The sequence below is a fragment of the Vanellus vanellus genome, assembly GCF_965231255.1.
Source record: "Vanellus vanellus genome assembly, chromosome: 3".
Taxonomy (NCBI): Eukaryota; Metazoa; Chordata; class Aves; order Charadriiformes; family Charadriidae; genus Vanellus; species Vanellus vanellus.
Window position 1 is genome coordinate 34,245,909 of NC_138907.1, and position 19,318 is coordinate 34,265,226.

The 19,318-nt window shown below is 39.3% G+C and overlaps 1 protein-coding gene across 3 annotated transcripts in view; it reads right to left on the reverse strand.

The window, feature by feature from the left end:
* DAAM2 (dishevelled associated activator of morphogenesis 2) overlaps positions 1-19,318 on the reverse strand; it is a gene marked incomplete at its 5' end in the record, with an annotated part of 119,359 nt that overhangs the window by 55,594 nt on the left and 44,447 nt on the right. For all 3 annotated transcript variants that reach the window (XM_082480980.1, XM_082480978.1, XM_082480979.1), the window contains 3 exons: positions 468-578; positions 8,755-9,088; positions 15,812-15,906. In XM_082480980.1, the coding sequence (XP_082337106.1) occupies positions 468-578; positions 8,755-9,088; positions 15,812-15,906 (540 nt within the window). The remainder of the gene's footprint in view (positions 1-467; positions 579-8,754; positions 9,089-15,811; positions 15,907-19,318) is intronic.

The following is a 19,318-nucleotide window of genomic DNA, read 5'->3' on the forward strand; positions in this document are numbered from 1 at the left end:
TTAAACTATCCTCCAGCCTCAAAAGAAAGTCTTGTTAATGAAAGAAAACCAAAAAACTGTCTTTTCTGAAATGTCTCCCTTTGACATTTTTAAATTAAAACGTTTTGAGTTTGGCTTTGAGTCAAAACAACTTAGCATTTCAAAACATTTCTGAAGGTAAACCAAAATATTTTCTAAAAGGCTAAAATCAAGAAGTAAATGCTTTGCAGTTCTTTAAAAAAACCAACAAACCAACAGCAAAAACCCAAAGCGATCATTTCAGTGCAAGTAGTCTATGTTATATTAGAAGAGGCTGGCAATGAAATAATATGGAAGACATTATAAGACTGATATTAACAATTAAACATTATTTTCCACAAACTATATCCACTCAAAACCACAAGATTTGTGACAATCTACTACCCATTTCCAAGGTAAATTAATTCAAGCACAACATTTAGGAAGGAATTTCCAGGGCAGTGACTCACCTCACCAGCACCAGCATTCAGAACAGCATTAATAAAGGACATGATGGCTGTTTTGAGATTTACTTCATCTCGGTATCTACCCATGCTTCGGTCAAGCTCGTTCAACAATGTCTGAAATGGAACAGCAGACTAGGTTAGAGGATATAATCTAATTTCTTGCATCATTGTGCATACTGTTCATGGGATGTGCACACAGTCTTCTTTTGAGTTGCTATATCTTTGCATCAATAAATAATTTTTTTTTCAGACAAGGCTGTTAGCAGTTTAGGGCATGACACAATAAACAAATGAAGAATAGTGATAGGAATAAAATGCCTACCTGATCCTAACGGAAAAATAAAGTTTTTTTAAAAAAGCTATTATGTGAGAAAAAGCAGATGCCCTTTATCGTTCCTGCCAACATGATCTAGCGAGCAGCAGAATGATGTCTGTCCTAGTCAGTTAATTTTGTATGGTGAATATGACAGGGAGTTTATACACACAGAAAAATAGCATCAGATTCATACATCCTTTACTACTCACGTGACTCAAGTAATTTTCATTATTTTCTGGGATCTTAACAGGATAGATTGCACTTATGTATACAGGGGCAGAAAATTCTAAAGAGAAGCTGTCTTTTGAGGAATAAAACCTATACATGGACCTTGGAAGACTTCTTGATCCTTCACTTACAAACATTTCACATGAAGCAGAAAATTACCTACCTCTTAGTAAGATCCTTTTAGGGATTTAGAAGTAACAGGAATATCCCCTGTGCATACAGCTCCAAAGATCAAAGGTGAATTACACAGCTCCATTAGAAGTACAGTTAAGCTCCAGTTTTCTTGTTACAGAATCCAAATGGTTTGGGTTGGAAGTGACCTTTAAAGATCATCTAGTCCAGCCCTCCTGCAATGGGCAGGGACGTTGTTCAACTAGACCAGGTTGCTCAAAGCCCTGTCCAGCCTGACCTTGAACACTTCCAATGATGGGGCACCTACAACTTCTCTGGGCAAACTGTTCCAGTGTCTCACCACCCCCATCATAAAAAAAAGAAAAAAAAAATCTGTTCCTTTAATCCAATCTAAATCTAGCCTCTTTTAGTTTAAAACCATTACCCCTTGTCCTGTCACTACAAGCCCTGGTAAAAAGTCTTTCTTCATCTTTCTTATAAGCTCCCTTTATATATTGAAAGGCTGCTATAAGGTCTCCCTGGCGAGTGTATGTCTCCCTATTAACCAAATAGCAAGGATATTTAGCATTCAGGGTATTTAGCACAGAAATGCTTTTGATCTAATCTCTGCATACTTACAGATATTTCTGAACAAGAGGAGACAAAGGAGAAAAAGATTAGACAAATAATGTTGGTACCCTGTGCCTTATGCAGTCTATTTAGGATTAATTTCACCTGAATATTTACTGAAGAGGTTATATGTAGAAACCGATAAGCCATGAGAGCAACTGTACTTGTAGCTTTGTGCTGATGACAATGAATCTTCTCTTCAGGATCTTCTCTGATCAGTTCATAATTTCAAGGATGATTTTCCTTACTGGAAGAGTAACAAATTCCACTTGAGATCTGACAGTTCAATTGTACGTGTCTCACTCCAGCATTAATAATAAACACCTTACACTCACATATTTGGGTTGCTGATACACTAGAGAAGACAGAATTCTTTTTACTCTTCCCAAGAAGTTTTGGCCATAAAGGGAGAACAAAGACAAAAATAACTTTTTAGTGTTCAGCTCAGCAGATCCATCTAAATAATATTTTGAAGCTATGATGCTGAGTAAGGAAGTTCACTTTCCTTTAGTAAGTATTCTGTCTCTGGCTACTGAAAGTATTCATTCATAGCAAAATCTTTCCTGTACTAGTCATCAGTTTCGTAGGTCTATCTTGTTTCCTGGAGAAAACGGACACCACCATGGAGATATGCCTCAAGAAACAGGGAGCATAAAAAAAATACCCTTTGCTTGGTTTTTTGTGTAAAAATCTTTTGGTCTATCATACAGTTCTACTGACAGCTGTTCTTGTATCAGAGCATGGTATGTTCACTATCAAGCAAGCTTGATTTCATAAACTCCTTTTTCTTGCATTCTCTAAATTGCCCAGCTAGAACTTGCAAATGTCCCTACTCCTGGCATTTGAACTTCGATCACATCCATGATTTCCCAGTAGGTATATTATGGCCAAATACCAAACCTTTCCCCATTTTGTTAGAAACGGGAATGAGTCTTACATAAAAAGAAATGAAATGCCCTACTAAGTCAGACTGAGGGTCAGTCGAGTCCAGCATTCTACCTCTGACAATGACAATAGGAGACTATTTAAGAGGTCTTTAAATTCCCCAACAAACCCAACTCTTCAACTTGCCAAATAAGCAGAAGTGAAATAAATGTGAGAATTTAATTCTGTTACTGTCAGATTTGACACTGAAATCCAAAGCACATGCGTCTTCTTGGAATAATTTACTTAGCCATGTAATGTAGCCATTACTACAGAAGCATCAAAACCAAGGATGGTTTTTCTGGTTTTCTTCAGAGGCCTCATTCCTACCATATATTCTCACAGACTTTTACAAACATGCTAGACCCTATGCAACAAAGTGTCAGATACAGCATCCGGACAGGTTGAAGGATACTAACAAAAGTTTTCTATCCCCCATTTCAGAAAGCTAGACTAGAAGCAGAACGCAACGGGGGCCAAGTCAAATTCAGGGCAAGAAAAACAGAGACTCTGGGTTGCACTAAGCTAATTGAAGAGCAGCACGTTTTCACGTGATTGTTTAGCTCTAGAAGGAAACACTGTAAGTTCATTCAATTCCTAAACATCGGAGTCTACACCCACGCACTGTGGCCAAACTCCAATACCTCTAACCCTTTGCAAATGGCTGTGGTTCAAGTCTTCACTTCAACATTTCCTGTGAAAAAGATTTCACCACACCTCTTGGCAGCCAGCTTTGTGGCCCAATTGATCTTATGGCTGTAAAGGTTTTTCCTACTATTTAAGCAAAATTTTCCTCGTTTAATCCCATTATTCCTCATCACTGACATCCAGTAGGGTTTCATTCAATCTGCAGCAAACCTCAAAAGGCTTTGGGTGAGCCCTGAGGGGAAGAAGCAAATCAAGTGGGAATACAGGACTTTAAAATTTGTTCCTTGTTAGCTCCTCTACTACAATTCCAAATTGATCAGATTTCTCCCTGCAGATTATGGTCTGTACTGACGTTTAACACAAACCAGGCAAGGGGGCTCTGGAAGAAATGCTCCTAATCTCCATGTTTGCAACCAAAAATATCAAGCTTCCTTTATTCCTCACCTCAAGCTTCAAAATTTCTAGCAGCATTAAGGAGGAAAACAAGAGCATTCTGCTCAAAGCAGTCCAGTTAATATTTTCATCAGCAAGTGAAATCAGCTTCTTTCAGACAGTATCTAACACCTAGGTTCTCTCAAGACTAAAAGGAAAATTCTTTCTCCCCACTGGGGTCCTCAGCTGAGTGGCTGTTTCAGACAGCGAACTAGGCCAGAAGAGCGCCGGAACATCCCGATACACTTTTCTGGGCTGATACAGCATTAGGACTTTGCAACATTAGTTTGACTGAAAATACGGCATGTTAAAAAGTACAACATGTTACAACGTCATACCGCAATGCCTTCATTCCACAGAAGAAATGAGGGGAAGCAGCAAGCATAGCAAGAATCACAAGGCAACAATGTAGGGAAGAGTAAGATAGTGCCCCTTTCACAAAGGAAACCAGTCATAAATAGGATAATGCAGACATGAATGACACTAAAATCAGGGGCTCTTCTCTCTCATTTTTCATAACATTTTAGAAACCTCCATCTTCACGAGAAAAGCACTTAAGAAATTCAAGATAAAGCGACATCTTCATGGTTGCACAGTGAGCCAGTGACAAAATTACACTAGTACCAATTTGGAACACATCAGATGGAAAAGAATCCCAGCAAGGACACCAAGGGCTCATCTTTCTAATTCCACATTTGTGCTTTGAGGTTTTATTGTGTGGCTTTCCAATGTTTTCTTTCATCTCTCTTCTTTAAGGGGCAGAGTAGAATTTGTAGGCAAAGAAGCATATTTCAAACAAAAATTGGATGAAGCAAAGACAGAGCTTTTCAAGATTGCTTCAGGAAGGAGACTGAAGGCATGCCTTTATGTTATTGCGGTATTTGAGTAAAGATGGAATACTACTCTGACGAGGACAGTTTTCAAGGAATATCTTAAAAGAGGAACTGCAGACTGCCTATTGGATATTAAAGGGACAATTATTCCAAGCAGAAGGGCAGCATGAAAGAAGGGTCAAAGATAAAAGCAGGCAAAGGGCTCAGGGAAGACACTACAGCAAATGTGAGAAAACAGGAATAGCCACAATATAAATTCAGACACAAACATGAAGTATAGAATCTTGTTGCAAGTGCCAAGACAAAGATGATCCCAATAGACCTGTGAACACACTGAGATGCAGAGATATAGGGTGAAGTTGTAGTACTAAAAGGCATTCGAGTGAAGACTGAAGTCTCAACAAAGAAGAGTAAATTCTGGAGAATCCCATAGCTCTAAAGTGACTCCTCTCTGAAGTTAAGGATTAGATTGATAATTGCAGTCATTTTTATGTAAATGCTGGCAATTTAGAAATAAGCATAATTTTACATCAGTTTCCACTCAGAGCAAAATATGGAATTTTCTTAAGGAGACAGTCCTTCATATTCATAAAAGTTCTATCTATATTTTCCATTAATTTCAATTTAAAAAAAAAAAACAAAAAAACAACACACATCAAAAAGCAAGGACATCCTTTCCAAAATATTTCAGCAGTTTGATTGGAGGTCTTCAGTTGTTATCACCTGCTGCAATTTAGTTAAATTAATTGGGATTACAAGTGTTTATATCACTCAGGAATCTCTCTGTAATTTGGATTTTTACTTTAGATACACCAGCATAAAACTGTAAGTTTCCTATTTCTATTCAAATAGTAGGAGTTACAGCAAGACAGATCCAATGCAAATTTAGTAAGACCCGTATCTTAAGTTGCAGCTTTTCTTCTCTACTAATTCACCAGTTGCTGGGTCCTCTGACTACTTTTGGCTAGCTGTGCTAGGTAGGAAGAATTGTGCTTAGAACACTGACCCACAATAACATTCAATGAAACATGCCATGTTTTATGTGATTGTGTTAAATACATGACCTCTACATCACTCCACCATACTTGAGCATGTGCAAATTGGAAATAATCTGTGTTCAATCTAAAGTTGTCAGCAGCAAGTTATGCATGAGCTCAAGTTTTAGATGGTTGCCAGTAAATAATTCTGAACATGTCTTCCTCCTTCTTAGAAAGAGGAGTGGAAGCAGAACCACGCACCCAAAAAAAAAAAAATTTTATTCACCACCATGATATTCCTCTGCAAGAAGGAAAAAAAAAAAAAAAGACAACAATTTGTGTTGGGGAAAAGTAGATCTGGAACAGTTTTTTTTTATTTACCTCCTGATTCCTCAAAGTACTGTGCTGGTCATCACAGATGACATGGGGAGAGTGGGACACTTAGATTTACTGCAATTTGCAAGAGGGGAAAATAAATCCAAATACATAGTATATAAACAAAGTGCCATCTTTCATTGATGAGAAGGGATAAATTGACAGAGGTGGCTGAAAGGGATGAAGAATATTATCAACCATTGTTGTCAGGAAAGCAACTTAAGGAAGAGCAACAATTGCACTGAAGTTGTCAGAGGTCGGCATTAGCTGTAAATTATTTATTGGATAGTGCAATTATAGTAAGCTCAGTACAGTTTCCAGAAAGCCCCACACTTTTTACTTCACAAGAATTGAGTTTGATTTCCAAAACTGGGAATTTGAAATTATTGTCCTCTGAGGTATTATGTCTCTAATTTGGCCGTTGTATTATGGAGCTAGATCTAGAGGAAAAACTGAGCAGCGAGTTTACAGTTCCCTGCTTTCCTCTTCCCCCCCATTAGAATCAGTCTGCAATAATGAACCATAGAGCCAAAGGAATAAATTCCTACTCTGCACATTTGAAGTATGTTTCTCCTGATCCTACAGTTTAGTTCATTTTTTATTACTTTTCACAGAAAGAATTCTCGGTTTTTGGTTCTGCCAGATCCTCAGTTGTGGGGGATCATTTTCAGCATAACAGTGATTAGGTGTGGCCAGTTAAAGTCAACCTAAAGCTGCAAGATCTAAATTCTTTGGGCACTTCAATACACTTTGTGATGCTGCTAGTTGCCCAAGCTACAGGAAACACATCCCCAAGAGTTTGGTTTGAAACCTGAAGGACCTCTTAAGATATTTGGAAAGTCTGGGTTACAAAGATTATACTCAGGACTAGGATAAAGAAAAAAAGGCTTTCACTGGCTTTCATTGTACGCCACATCTTTGACGTTTACAAGTAAGAGCTAAATAAGCTCATTCTTTTCTTAAAATGGCATCTGACAACATAAAATACCTCCATAGTCAAATTACAGTGGATGCTTCTCTTGATAATGAGCTGAAAGACCATTCTGAGACACAGGTGTAGGAAAGCAAGAGGCAAAGAGATATAACGCTTTCCTAACTGGTAAGTCCTAGAGTATCAGAGAACCTTCCACTAAAATGCAAGTAAGACCGTGAGAGTACTTGTTTCATCAGCATTTAAAAAATCCTTAATCTCTGTTAGAAGAAAATGACCGAAAATAGATGAGGAATGTCTTTGAATGAATCCTTACCTCCTCAAAATTTAACTTAAGCTGTTGTTTTGTGTAGAGGAAAATCCCATTCCAGCATCTAGACACAAGTGTTAGAAAATGCAAACAAGAATGCATCCCATCTGCTACATCATTTTGGGGGTTGGGTGGGGTTTGGTTTTTTTTTGTGTGTTTTTTTGTTTGTTTGTTTAAGAAAGAAAAAAAGAAAGCATCCATTTATCTTTCATTTTTTTCCCCAACAGAAAAGCATTTTGTCAAAAGCAAGCATTTATATAAAGTACTCTTCCATGAATGTGATTTCCCAATTAGGAGACATTGAATAAACTCAGCATTTATCTATCTCCCATGTGGGCTTATTGAGCAGAGTCTCTTGGTCAAGTAACGATAAGTTAACACAGGACCACAACTGTTGTCAGAGGTGTGAGCTACCACTGCATTTTGCCGGGCATCTAAGGTCACCCCCACCTGTCTCCAAGGTATACAAAAATGTCCAATTAATTCAGGAAGGATTCTCCATTTCAGCTCATTATTAGAGAGCAAACTGGATAGGACAGTGCACGTAGAGGGCTGGACCTGCCCATGCTACATATAGGTGAATATCAAACCAAGATCTCCTGCATCCCCGTTTCAGGTCTGAGTCACAGTCAGTGAATCCCATAGCGCATTCAGTCCAAACAACAAACACTGGCAGCTGCTGTTCATAACCACAGACTGTTTCCCCATTCACTTCTACAGTCATAGCTCATTGTAGCCCAAAATCCACCGACGCATTAGCTGGGGAGGAGGCAGGAGATAATGGCTGACAGAAACCAGGATCGAGGGCCTGTTGGCCCAACACCACATTTGTCATTTCACTTAAGAACAAACAGTAATTGGGTGAGGTTAACCCAAATTTTAGGAGCTACAGCTTCACACACAGCAACAGATTCTGTTGTATCTTTTTGTAAAGGTGCTCAGTTCACTAGGAAGAACATTACGGTAGCAGCTAGCACTATCCACAATAAAAGTCTGTCAATGATCTACTGACCTACCTCAAGGTCTCTGAGATTGAGTTTCCCTTCTGTGTTCTGAATGGGAGATATCTGAGACAACAATTGCTAAGTGGTGACAATTCACATGTTGATTGCTAAGTGGCAATTGAAGTGCCGCCACTGTTCATTATTTAATCCACTCTCTCTATTATTTCATCCATAACAGTTTTATTACTAAATTAAGGGCTTTAAAATCAGGACAAAGGCTCCTGGAATTCTGTGGCTTTGGCTTCTAGGATAGAACAAATGGTTACCACCCCAAAAATGCCATCAGGTTAGAGTAGGAACAGGTTAGCAGCTTTCATTTAACACAGCAAGCCCCAATTTTAAGGTAAAATAGAGGAGATTTTAAACTAGCAGTAATGACAGGCAATCAGGTCTTGAAAAAAAATAAAATAATATGTGCTGATAGTCCATTTGAGGAAGTGCCCTTCCTAAAACAAAATGAGAAATATTGTCTTTTTACTACCTAGCAAGTTTGCAATACATGCACTGTAAAAATCAGTCCCTGCAGAGATTCATCATACTGGGTATTTCTGGCAAAGTATCCTCCTTGTACCTGGAATCTTGTCCTTTCTGCAGCATAGACTTGGTAGTGAAGCATGGCTTGCAAGACTTTCTTGTGACCATCTGGTACCAAGCAGACAGCCCCCAAGATCTCAAGCACAGCAATCTTGGTCTTAATGTTCTCAGTCCGTAAGCTCTGGGAGATGATGTTGATACTCTCTGGATGAGCCAGGACATGAGCCCGTCCTTGCGAGTTGTTCATTAGTGCCTTGATACACCCTATAACGGATGTGTGTATACGGCTCTCTGAGGTCTCATAGTCCATGCTCTTCAGGAAGTTCAGCAAACAGCTCAGACCATCCAGCTCAATAAACCTGGTCACAAACCTGGGAAAAAACAAACAAACAAACAAACAAAACAAAACAAAAAAACAACAACAACATGTAGGAAAAATAAGGAAAGTAGACCAAAGGGAATTTATTCAAAAGGTACCACATTATTCAACCCTGTATCTGTAAAAGCTGCCTAGTTTTTAGCCTAAAGTTCACAGAATAATTCCCAGGTATTTAAGGAAAACAAACAAAACAAAAAAGAGAGAAAACAGACCAGCTAATAATGGTGCATCACAGAGTTTCAGGGTAATTATATTGCATCACCTTATGACCCTGCTGTTGGGTTGCTGTGTTCTTCGTTGCAGTTGCCACCCAACACCTGCTGTGGTCCATCCCAATAGCTGCTGCTTTTTCAAAGCTGAATAGATTCTTTCAAATTAGTACCTCTTACATACATGCTAATACACACAAGATACATTTTCATACAGACTCATAACCACACTTATGAGTTCAGATTATCTTGAAAACCATTTTTAGATTTAGGTCAAACTTCTAGCCAATACTACACATAGGCTGCCACCTCCAGGAGTGGGTACACTGACAGAGGCAAACTCATTACTAATGTGACTCTCAGCTCTACTGACTTCACATTCTGATCCCGTGATATACATATAGGAACATATAAAGTTAAACTTTAAAAGGTACATGTTCTTCAGTAAAAGGCAAAGCTCCTATAATGGCCTTGGCTGATTTTTTGTTTGTTTTTTTGACTGTTTTTAGTTTGAGGAGGTATATTAAGGATGGAAAAGGTCCACTGTCAACCTGCAGTAGTAAAATGCATAGTAAAAACATCATAAATAGAGGATATACAGAATTAATCAGTTACCAAATGACACATTGAAGACTGAACCTATAGTAGGAAACGTTTATTTTAACTATTGACATTACTAGAGTTCTGTTTCTATCATATTCTACCATAAAATTTCCCTTTCTTCAGGTTAAGATTATGGAAACTGAAGATTAAAACAATAGGGGGAAAGTCCTTGGAAAAGTTTAAAGTTTTGTTGAAAGCCAGGGTTAAAAAATCCAGATGGGTCAAATTAGACCATGCAGACAGCCTCCTAGGCAAATCAATAGAAATGAATTATATAAGTCAGTTCAAGCCAATCATTCTAGCAGTGTTTCGTTTAGAATTCCCAGGCTTAAAAATGGGGATTCAAAGATATGAAGAGGGCTGCAAATTTCTCTAGATTGCTTTGTTTACCTCCTGCCTCCTTTAACAGGTTGTTCAGGTAGGTACACTTTTTTTAGAATGTCTAAATGCAAACCCACGTGAATTACATTTGAATTTTCAGTCTACCAAAATGTACACCAACAAATGTAAACCAACAATATGTCCATGACCACGCTCTAAACAGCATAATGTAGAAAGATACCTCAAACAAATGAAAAGGTTGTTAGCAATTGCCACCTGTGTAACTAATGAAGAAAAAAGCCTGTGTCATTTTGCTTTTACCCAGCCTCTCTTCCTTCCTGTTGGATACTTCCTAATGTGTTATCTTTCTCTTTTCTGTATTTAAGTGAGGTGCTGTTCCTAATATGCATCAGTAATGGAAGCACCATACTGAAGGACTGAATTGCACTGGTCTCTGTTCATGTCACTGCATCAGCAAGACAAACCTGAGCCATACTTATATCTCCTGGGTCATATGGACTTGACATATGTATGGCCTTCCAGCAGTTACACCCCATACCACAGCGGAATTTTCAGGGCCTACCTGAAAGTTATGCTCACTATGCTGATGGATTTGCCAACTTTCAGCTTGCTTGGGCCCGCAGTTTGACCAGAAACATGGCAAAGCCTGGTGCTTTCAAGAAAGTTTCGGTCTGAGGTTTGGGTTTTGTTCAAAACTAAATTTCAAAGTGAATATCAGAGTTTACAAGCACACACAGGAACACGTGCACACCAAAAATGAAAACAAGGTTTAGTTAAACCCTGCTAAGGCAATCTGCCAAGTTTCATACAGGTCCGATTGCACATTCTTTGGATGCATCATCTTGTCTACCCTAACAAATCAGAGGAGCAAAAACCTCTCTGCCTCCAGGCCAGAAAGTGGGATCAACATTGTGCATCAGGAATTTGGTAAGTCACTCAAAACAGTTTGTTATTTAAACCGATTATAGAAAGATTAAAAATTATTTCAGTTTTTGTAATGCATTTAGCTGCTAGCATGCCAAAGACAACTGAAATAAGTACATTCATGGCTAAAAGAGTTGCTGCTAAAGATGTATTTGGAATTAAATAAGCACAAACTCAACTTGTTACCAAACAATGCGATACCAATGACTTCTGAGTATTTCTCTAACCCTGGGCCTAAAGAGCAGAGTTGCTCTTTACCTCTACTATGGAGGGACTAGTTTAAATTCTCCTTCCCCTCCTCAATTCCAAAGCTCAGTTCTATGAATCCATTCTATACCTTAGCTATTCCCTCCATCTTTTAGGGGAGGAATAAAAAAAAGCTGATGTTTTGCTGTTCTTTTCAGTTCTAGGGCTGTGGGAAGACTTAAGTTGGATACCTTTCTGAAGATACAGAGCTCTACTGACAAAAGACAACATCCTGGAGCAGCAGCTGAACAAAGGTCCTTTAAACATGCTTTCAGATAGAACACCTGGTCTTATGACAGGACATACAAGGCACTACAACCTTCATGTATTTTAGCTTGCTCTGATGATCATGTGAAAAAATGGTAAATCCACGAGTCACATTGTCCCAATTAAGTACAATCCCTTACTAAATTCACTGGCAGAGCAATTTTTCTAGGACTGTTTGGATGAGATCATTCCGAAAAGGAGGCATGCGCAGGAAAGTGGTGTGTGTCACAGACCTTGATTAATGACATAATTTAAAACAATGTTGGGATTTTCCTGCGCTCTTCCTAGTCCAGAGAGCAAACAGTAAGCTGCATTACTCAATAGGAAGCAAAACCAAGTACCTTCCCATTTCAGCTGACATCAGAAGCAGGAATCAAATGATGATTTTCGCCTTCCTTTTCCAAAACACTTAGTTCGCTATTTTCCGGAAAAGCCAGAAATCATGCAAGAGGAAGACAAAGAAATGGCAATAGCAGTTTCTGAGCCAATAGACACTCTCAGTATGAGAATTTGCTTGGTGTGAGCACATATGTGGGGAGACATGTGTGTAAGTGTCTGTACAAGAGAGAAAAAGAAGTGGGAGTTTAGCTGACAGGCTGAGAGCCATAATCCTCACACTGTTTGGCGTTTGTGCATCTGTATGTCTATAAGCAGGGATGGGGGGGTTGCCTGTGCATATACACAACTCATACAAATAAAGTACCTTCTTCCTCACAATATACATGTGTGTAACTAACTGCCATCCTATATGTCCTGTATGCTGCAAAATAAGGTCTTGTTCTAGACTAGAAGGTGTAAAGTTAAGCATATTTGCCAATGCATTCTGGCTAACGCATTTAAAAACTCAAATGTAAATAAAGCAGGGTGTGTTTTAATAGGTGCTAAACAAGCAAATTAAAGTGTAACCTCACCTCAGACTCTCACTTGACCAGTTTAGCACACTTTAAAAGGCAGGGCGCCTCTTAGCCTTTAAAGTTTCAGAGTGCTGATCAGAATATGTTAGCTAGTTCTAATAACAAACCTTTTATCCAAATACAGATGCAGTGCAGCCTAAGAGGTAATGACCCACTGATGGATTCCAAGTGTAGGGGAGGGGGACAGCCTCCCTGTGAGACTTGATCCAGCTCAGGAAAGACAGAAAGATCATATGCTGTGGGTGTGCAGAGAGCAGGATGTTCCCACCCTGTTAACAGGCAAGGCTACACTTCCCTGCAGCATCAGTTTTTGAATCAGGGGTACACATTATCCTGACAACTACTGAACTGCTGAAAAATTCAGCATAATGGGTTTTGCTTGCTGGATGCATAAATGTTCATCTCCAGTATGCACTTCAATGCAACATGGCTAAATCAAACAAAAATAACAGGAGGTAAATCTGAGTTAAACAAAAGGAGAAAAGCAGACAGCAAAGGGAGTTAGTGATGATTCAGACTAAAGGAAGTATTTTTCTGGGGTTCCAAAAAGTGATTTTTTTTCCAGTCCCATTTAATTTTTTACTTTTGCTGCACTTCTGAACCTCCATTTTTGGGCACTAAAATATCAAAAGAAAAGCTCTCAACTCCCTTCTTCTGTCCAATAGTTTGTCATCACACTTGTTTATAGTCATAAGTTCTTACAAACCTAAAAGAAAATGTGTTTCCTTACAAGATGCAGATGTGGGGGTTTTGTTCTCTAAGGGTGGGGTTGTTCCTGTGTGCTGGGACATAACCTGTCTTTATTATTTCAGGGCACCTCCTAAATACCAGAACAAAATGCACTTGCTCAAAGGGGGCCAACTAGCTGCTCAGGGATGCTTTTATCACCTTTTCTCCAAAGTGGAGAGGAACTTGAGTTTGGGTAGTTCTGCTTCAGTTTTTGTTGCTGTTAGAACCGATGGGTTGGAATAGAGGCACAGATTAGTACCATTACTCTGCATTTTGTACTAGAAAAGACACGGTTCTACAGTAAAATAAAACACAGAGCCAAACACATGAATTTTTCTTCTTTTGATTCCTCTAGATCAAAGAATTCAAGAAGAGAAGCCTATTGGTAAGCTGTCAGAGCCCCTGTGTACCTTACAATCACAAATGGATTACAGACAGTCCATTCCATGTGAATTTAGGTCTCTATTTTCTTCAGAGGCCTGATGAACAGAGTGGCAAGGAAAACAGGATTTGATGTCCAAATTCAGCTAGAAAGACTAGTATTTTGAAGGCTTGGGTATAGTACTGCTTATGACTGGGATTTGATGGAGCTGAGGGCCTCTCTACTGCAACCTTTCCATCAAGAAGGAATTGGCTTGTTGATCAGGTATTGGCATTCAGCCCATTTGGCAGCTAACGAATTGAGTCGCTGGAAATTAGTTGAGACGTAGGACTTAACTCAAAATTTGGCTTGGCTTAACTATCTAAAAGAAAAAAAAAAAAGCCCCATAACCATCGCCAGCGATTTAGAAGAGAACACTTTATAGGGCAGCTCATAGATGCTTGCACTGAAGCTTGTTAGGGTTATTATAAACAGATGAACCAACAGGCTGTTGTCAAGGGGATCCAGCAGAAGCAGTATAGGTCTGAGCAGGAAAATCCTGTGAGTCTTTGAGCAAAAGACATTGCTCTTTCTTCTTCTCTTTTGCCTTGCTCTCAACAAGGCCAGGCTGTCCTATTCCAAATCTCAGAGCAGAGCAATCAATGGTCAACCAAAGAGTTTCAGCTGGACATAGAGAGGACTTGCTGTTGTGGTAATGCTCAATGAAAGCTGTCACTTTCACAGAGAAAGCATCAAACCAGCCCCACATTAATGTAACAGAGTTGCTACATCAAGTCTCAACAGCACAGGACTTTGGTTTAAAAACCTTGTGAGAGTTGGGACTTTGGTAGTTGTCTTAGCTTCCATTTTAACATAAAGTCCAGCTGCATTTTACTGTGGATAGCAAAAGACAGGATCAAACAGCCACTTATCCCCTTGGGCTAGGTCTCAATATAGGCCACTGTTTCTCTACTTCCATGTTAAAAGCACTCATCCTACCCACACGCTAAAGTTACCAAAGCCTGATGAATCTTGACGCCTCAGAGGAGCACCAGGATCTGGCTTTGTGCTCTCTTACAGCCCATCACAACAGGAGGCAAAACACTGAGGTTCAACCTGATGCGCTCTACCTTATACGGGCCATGAGGTGAGAAGCTGCATGCAGTCAACTTTTTAAACCTCATGAAGGGAAGAAGCACAATCAGCACTCAGCTCTGCAAGAAGTCCCAGAAATATCACTTCACTTCAAGTCAATGTAACTGTAAATTCTTTGAGATAATTTTTTGGGTAGTTTTTATTTATTTATTTATTGGTTTGGCTAGGTTCCCCCTAAAAAAAAAAAATAATCCGTTTGATTAAGCATTACTCAAGTTCTCTGGAACTATGATTTCAGTGTAGTGTGGATGCAAACACGTTTGGCCTATTTTGGGCCCAATACAAAGATATTCAGAAACTTTTTGACCAAGTGCTTCCTGAGATCATATCAACTATAGTTATTATTTCTGCACAGTGCTCTTCTAAGTGTTAAATGGAAAAGTTTTCTATGCTAGTTACTTTGCTATTGTTCAGAGCTTTGTTCCCAAAAAAACAAAGATGACCTTGCCTTCAAAGACACAGTACACAATAAAGTCTCTTAACATTTCTCTATGCCACAGTTACACATAGAACAGGAAGAATGCCAAACCAGGTGATGTCAGATGGATTAGCTGCTTTGTACCAAATAGTTCACATTACCAAAGATAAGGGAAGCCTGAATTCAAAGTTCAGAGTAGAGGCTGAGATTTTGCCCAACATGAATCAAATTACATGGGACATTCAGGGGCTATGAAGTCTAAAATCTAATCTTCACAGTCATTACCTGTGTTTGCACAGATCTGCCACAGGTTTTTCACAGCAGACTTTGTCTTTTATTTTCCTGAAGCTACATGCTTCAGCATTAGTGTGCCCTACCAACCAGGCAGGTTCAGACCAGGGACTGTAGGGCTCTCTGTGGATTGTCTGAAGTATCAGAGACACTTGTGCGAGGCGAGACAATAAGGTTTCTGTCCTTGCCACTCTTTCCCGTGTCACATCTGACCATAGGGAGGCAGTGAATTGTGATGAAAGACAAACAACATTACCTCATGGGCTGAGTCCGCAGAGCTGTCTTCAAGTCTTCAACTATTTTATTTTTCATTTCTGTTTCTTCTTCATCGAAAGCATACAGAGTCTGCATCTGTTCAGAAAAGATGACAACAATCAGGAAAGCTCAGGCTGCCTGGAAGCTAAGAGACAGGCCGGGAATTATGAAAAACAACTACCCCATCAACCCATGCAGAGGTGCCTGCCGACCTCTCAACTGGGAAAGCAGCGCCTCAGTTACAAAATGAATCCAGATGAGGCTGCTCATGTGGACTGGCAGCAGCATACCGCTTTGCCACTCTGGCAATAGGTTCTCAGATTACCCCCCAAAAATCATACTTGCCAGTATGTCCTCAGAAAACTGTACCTAATTTGGAACATTGATCTGCTGTGGTAATCTATGGATATGTGAGGCAAAGTTTGGAGGGAGAGGTAATATCTTTTATTAGACTGACATGGCTGGAGGGATTTGTGAAGAAAAAAAAGGAAAAAAAAAAAAAAAAGATGCGTGTCAAGTTTCAAAGAATAAAAGCTTTTTCTTCAAGTGACTAAACAGCCTGCAAGTACCCTGAATTACGGTTTGTGTACATACAAGTTTAACTTTTCTCCCCCACCCAAAGTATATCACCTGGTTTAGGAGACTAATTTTCCCTATCCACTTTGCTCTTGCTAATTAGGAACATTTACTGCAAAAAGCTGGAGCATCATAAAATCCCTCTCCCTATTTTTTAATGAGTAAACTGAAGCACACAAGCACACAGAGACTAGATTTTCCCCCAGTATGCAGCCTGAGATAACTAGAGCTTGCAGTCAACTGGAACTGAAGATGCTGTGAGTCACTGTAAATTAGGGTGAGAGACAACGAGTGGAATACATGCAAAAAATAAGACCCTCAAGGTCAGACCATTGCCATTAAAAAAAGTGGTATCTCAGGAAATCAGGGTTCCAGATCTACACTTAGCATCACTGCAATCTTGTCATGTGAAGCAAGGCTCTGCGGTGCCCATCACATACACCAGTCAGGCTCACAACTTCAATCTGTGACTTCATAAGAAGTCAAGACTCAATGCTGGGAATTCTTAGCCTATAGCTATGTCTTTTTAGTCACTTTAATTGCAAAGCAGAGAGGATAAATGACTCTCTCGTTGGCGGGACTTCTGAGGGATATCACTCAGTGGTAGCTGGAAAGCAGCTCTGAACCCCTTGCTCAAATGAATAACATGATTAAACTAGTATCATCTATCAGGGATCTGGTATTATACCTCTCCGTGGTGGAATCTGAGTAGCTACAATTATGGCCCATTACAGTAAAATATTTAAGTCTTCATTTTCCTGTTCAGCAAGCACCAAAGCAAACCTTCCTCTCACTGAAACTTCCTTTAACCCTCCCCCCTTCCCCAACACCTCACTTCCCTTGGAAGTGCTCCCATGTTGCTTGCTTTTGCAAACCATGTGGTGCCAACACATGTCAGATCCTGAGGGTGGTCATTTGGCTACATGCCGTTGCTGTCTTATGCTGAACAGCTGGCACAGGCAGATGTGTTTAACTCTAGGGGTCCTCTCTCTGATCCACGCTAAAGTCAAATTCACTCAGTAACAGAGCAAGCTATTTCCTGCCCTAATGGAATGACAGAGCGCTACTGATGGAAAATGAGCTGATGATGTTTTATCTTTTGCCAGCATCCCCCGACAGCCAGAAACATAAATTGAAATGCTTAAGCCAAGCCATATATGATCCCTCTCTTCGAAAAATAAACAGAAATCCTGAACAGGCACTATGGAATCTCAATGGCAGAGTCCTGGGGTGTGATCTGGGGCTTGATTTGTATTTTCTCGGGTGACAGCCCATCTGGTCATCTTTCCTTTGGCCCATAAATGCTCCTTTGAAAAGCTCCCATTCCTCCAACGACTTAATTTCTCCTCTGAGCCATTGTAGGGGGAAAGCAAATGGATGGTAGGAAGGTGCTCAACAGTATTTCGTTCAGAGTGAAAAAGGCCCGTTTCCAAATGAAACAAATACAAATAATCCTGCCTTTACAACAGAGGGTGATTATAGAAAACCCCTTTTCTTAAGCTGCAGGCAGCCAAGAGCCTTTCATTTCTCACTCATGCGCATGGCCAGGAACTCAAATCCTCATGCCCTCTCTAAAGACAGACTGCTCACGCGTTTGCATTATGAAATAGCTTTCTCGGCAAGAGTTATAGGAAACATAACTGTTCCTGGGAGACAGAGGGGAGGGAAATGTCATTATTTGAGGCTGGATTTCATTAATGTGGCTGACCGATGAATTGCTTTCCTAAACTACAAACTGCACTCAAGGACTAACGTCTGCTGTGCTGAGGATGCAGCTAGTTACTATCAGTTAAACAAACACACTAGGAAGAGGAAGCAAAATAGTGGCAGGTCCTTATCTGGTCCTTACAAAGTGGTATACATAAGGCTCTTTTTTATAAGCACATTTTGCATATTTAGTTTTCCAGATTAAGTGCATCACCCAGGAAAGTATAGCATCTAGTAACTTGATTTGCCAATTCAAAAAAATTAATGAATTTGTGAAAACAATCATTCACATGGAATTTTATTTGTAAAACTTCAGGTAGTCCAAGATATTACTTTTGAAAATTTGGCTTCATTTAAAACAAAATATTTTAGTTTTATTAAAAGCACAGATTCATTCCCACACCTTATCCTAATGGCTAATCATTCCCCTAAATGGATGGGAAAGAAAATACAGGACCATAATGACAGTATGTATGTGTGAGAAAGTGAGAGGAAAAAAAAAAAAGAACAAAAAAAAAAAAGAAAAAAGGGCATGAACTAGCATCAGCAATACACTGTACGATGGACCTAATTTTACTTAAGTCTCACAGAAATGAAATGAAAAAAGAAGCAAATATAATAAATAGAGAAAAAGCAACCTGAACATTCTCATTTCTCATTCTCTTTCTTTAGATCTTGTCTAAAATTATAACTAACCAAGTGTTATCATTATTGAAATCACTTCTAGGTCATAAGCAAATACAACTAAAATTAAAATAAAAATTTGATTAAAAAAATATGGTATTGTATGCCTCCTGTGACGTATCTGGACAATAGTACTTTAAAACATTTCTTCAAAGAACCAAGTCATTTGTAGTTCAAGATGCACCACATCTCTAACTACATTAAGGCTGAACTACGAGAATAAACTATGAATAGATGTAATTTAAAAAAACTGAGCTTTTAAGCAAATAAATTTGAAGTAACAGATGTCACCTAACCTGGAGGGAGGAGTTATCATCCACCTGCTAAATTCTGCTGAAAAAGATATAATTTTAATGTCCTGTGAAGCTGCTCTGCCCTGAACAAATGCTTTCTGAAAAGGAAAGGAAAAGGGCCTGGTTACAGCCATAGTTATTAATCTTGACCCCTGTCTCATACTCTCAACCAAGCCATCTCTCCAGAAAAGCTGGATCTGCAACTACTGTTCACCTGAAGGTCTCTCTGTGGAAACGCATACACAGCC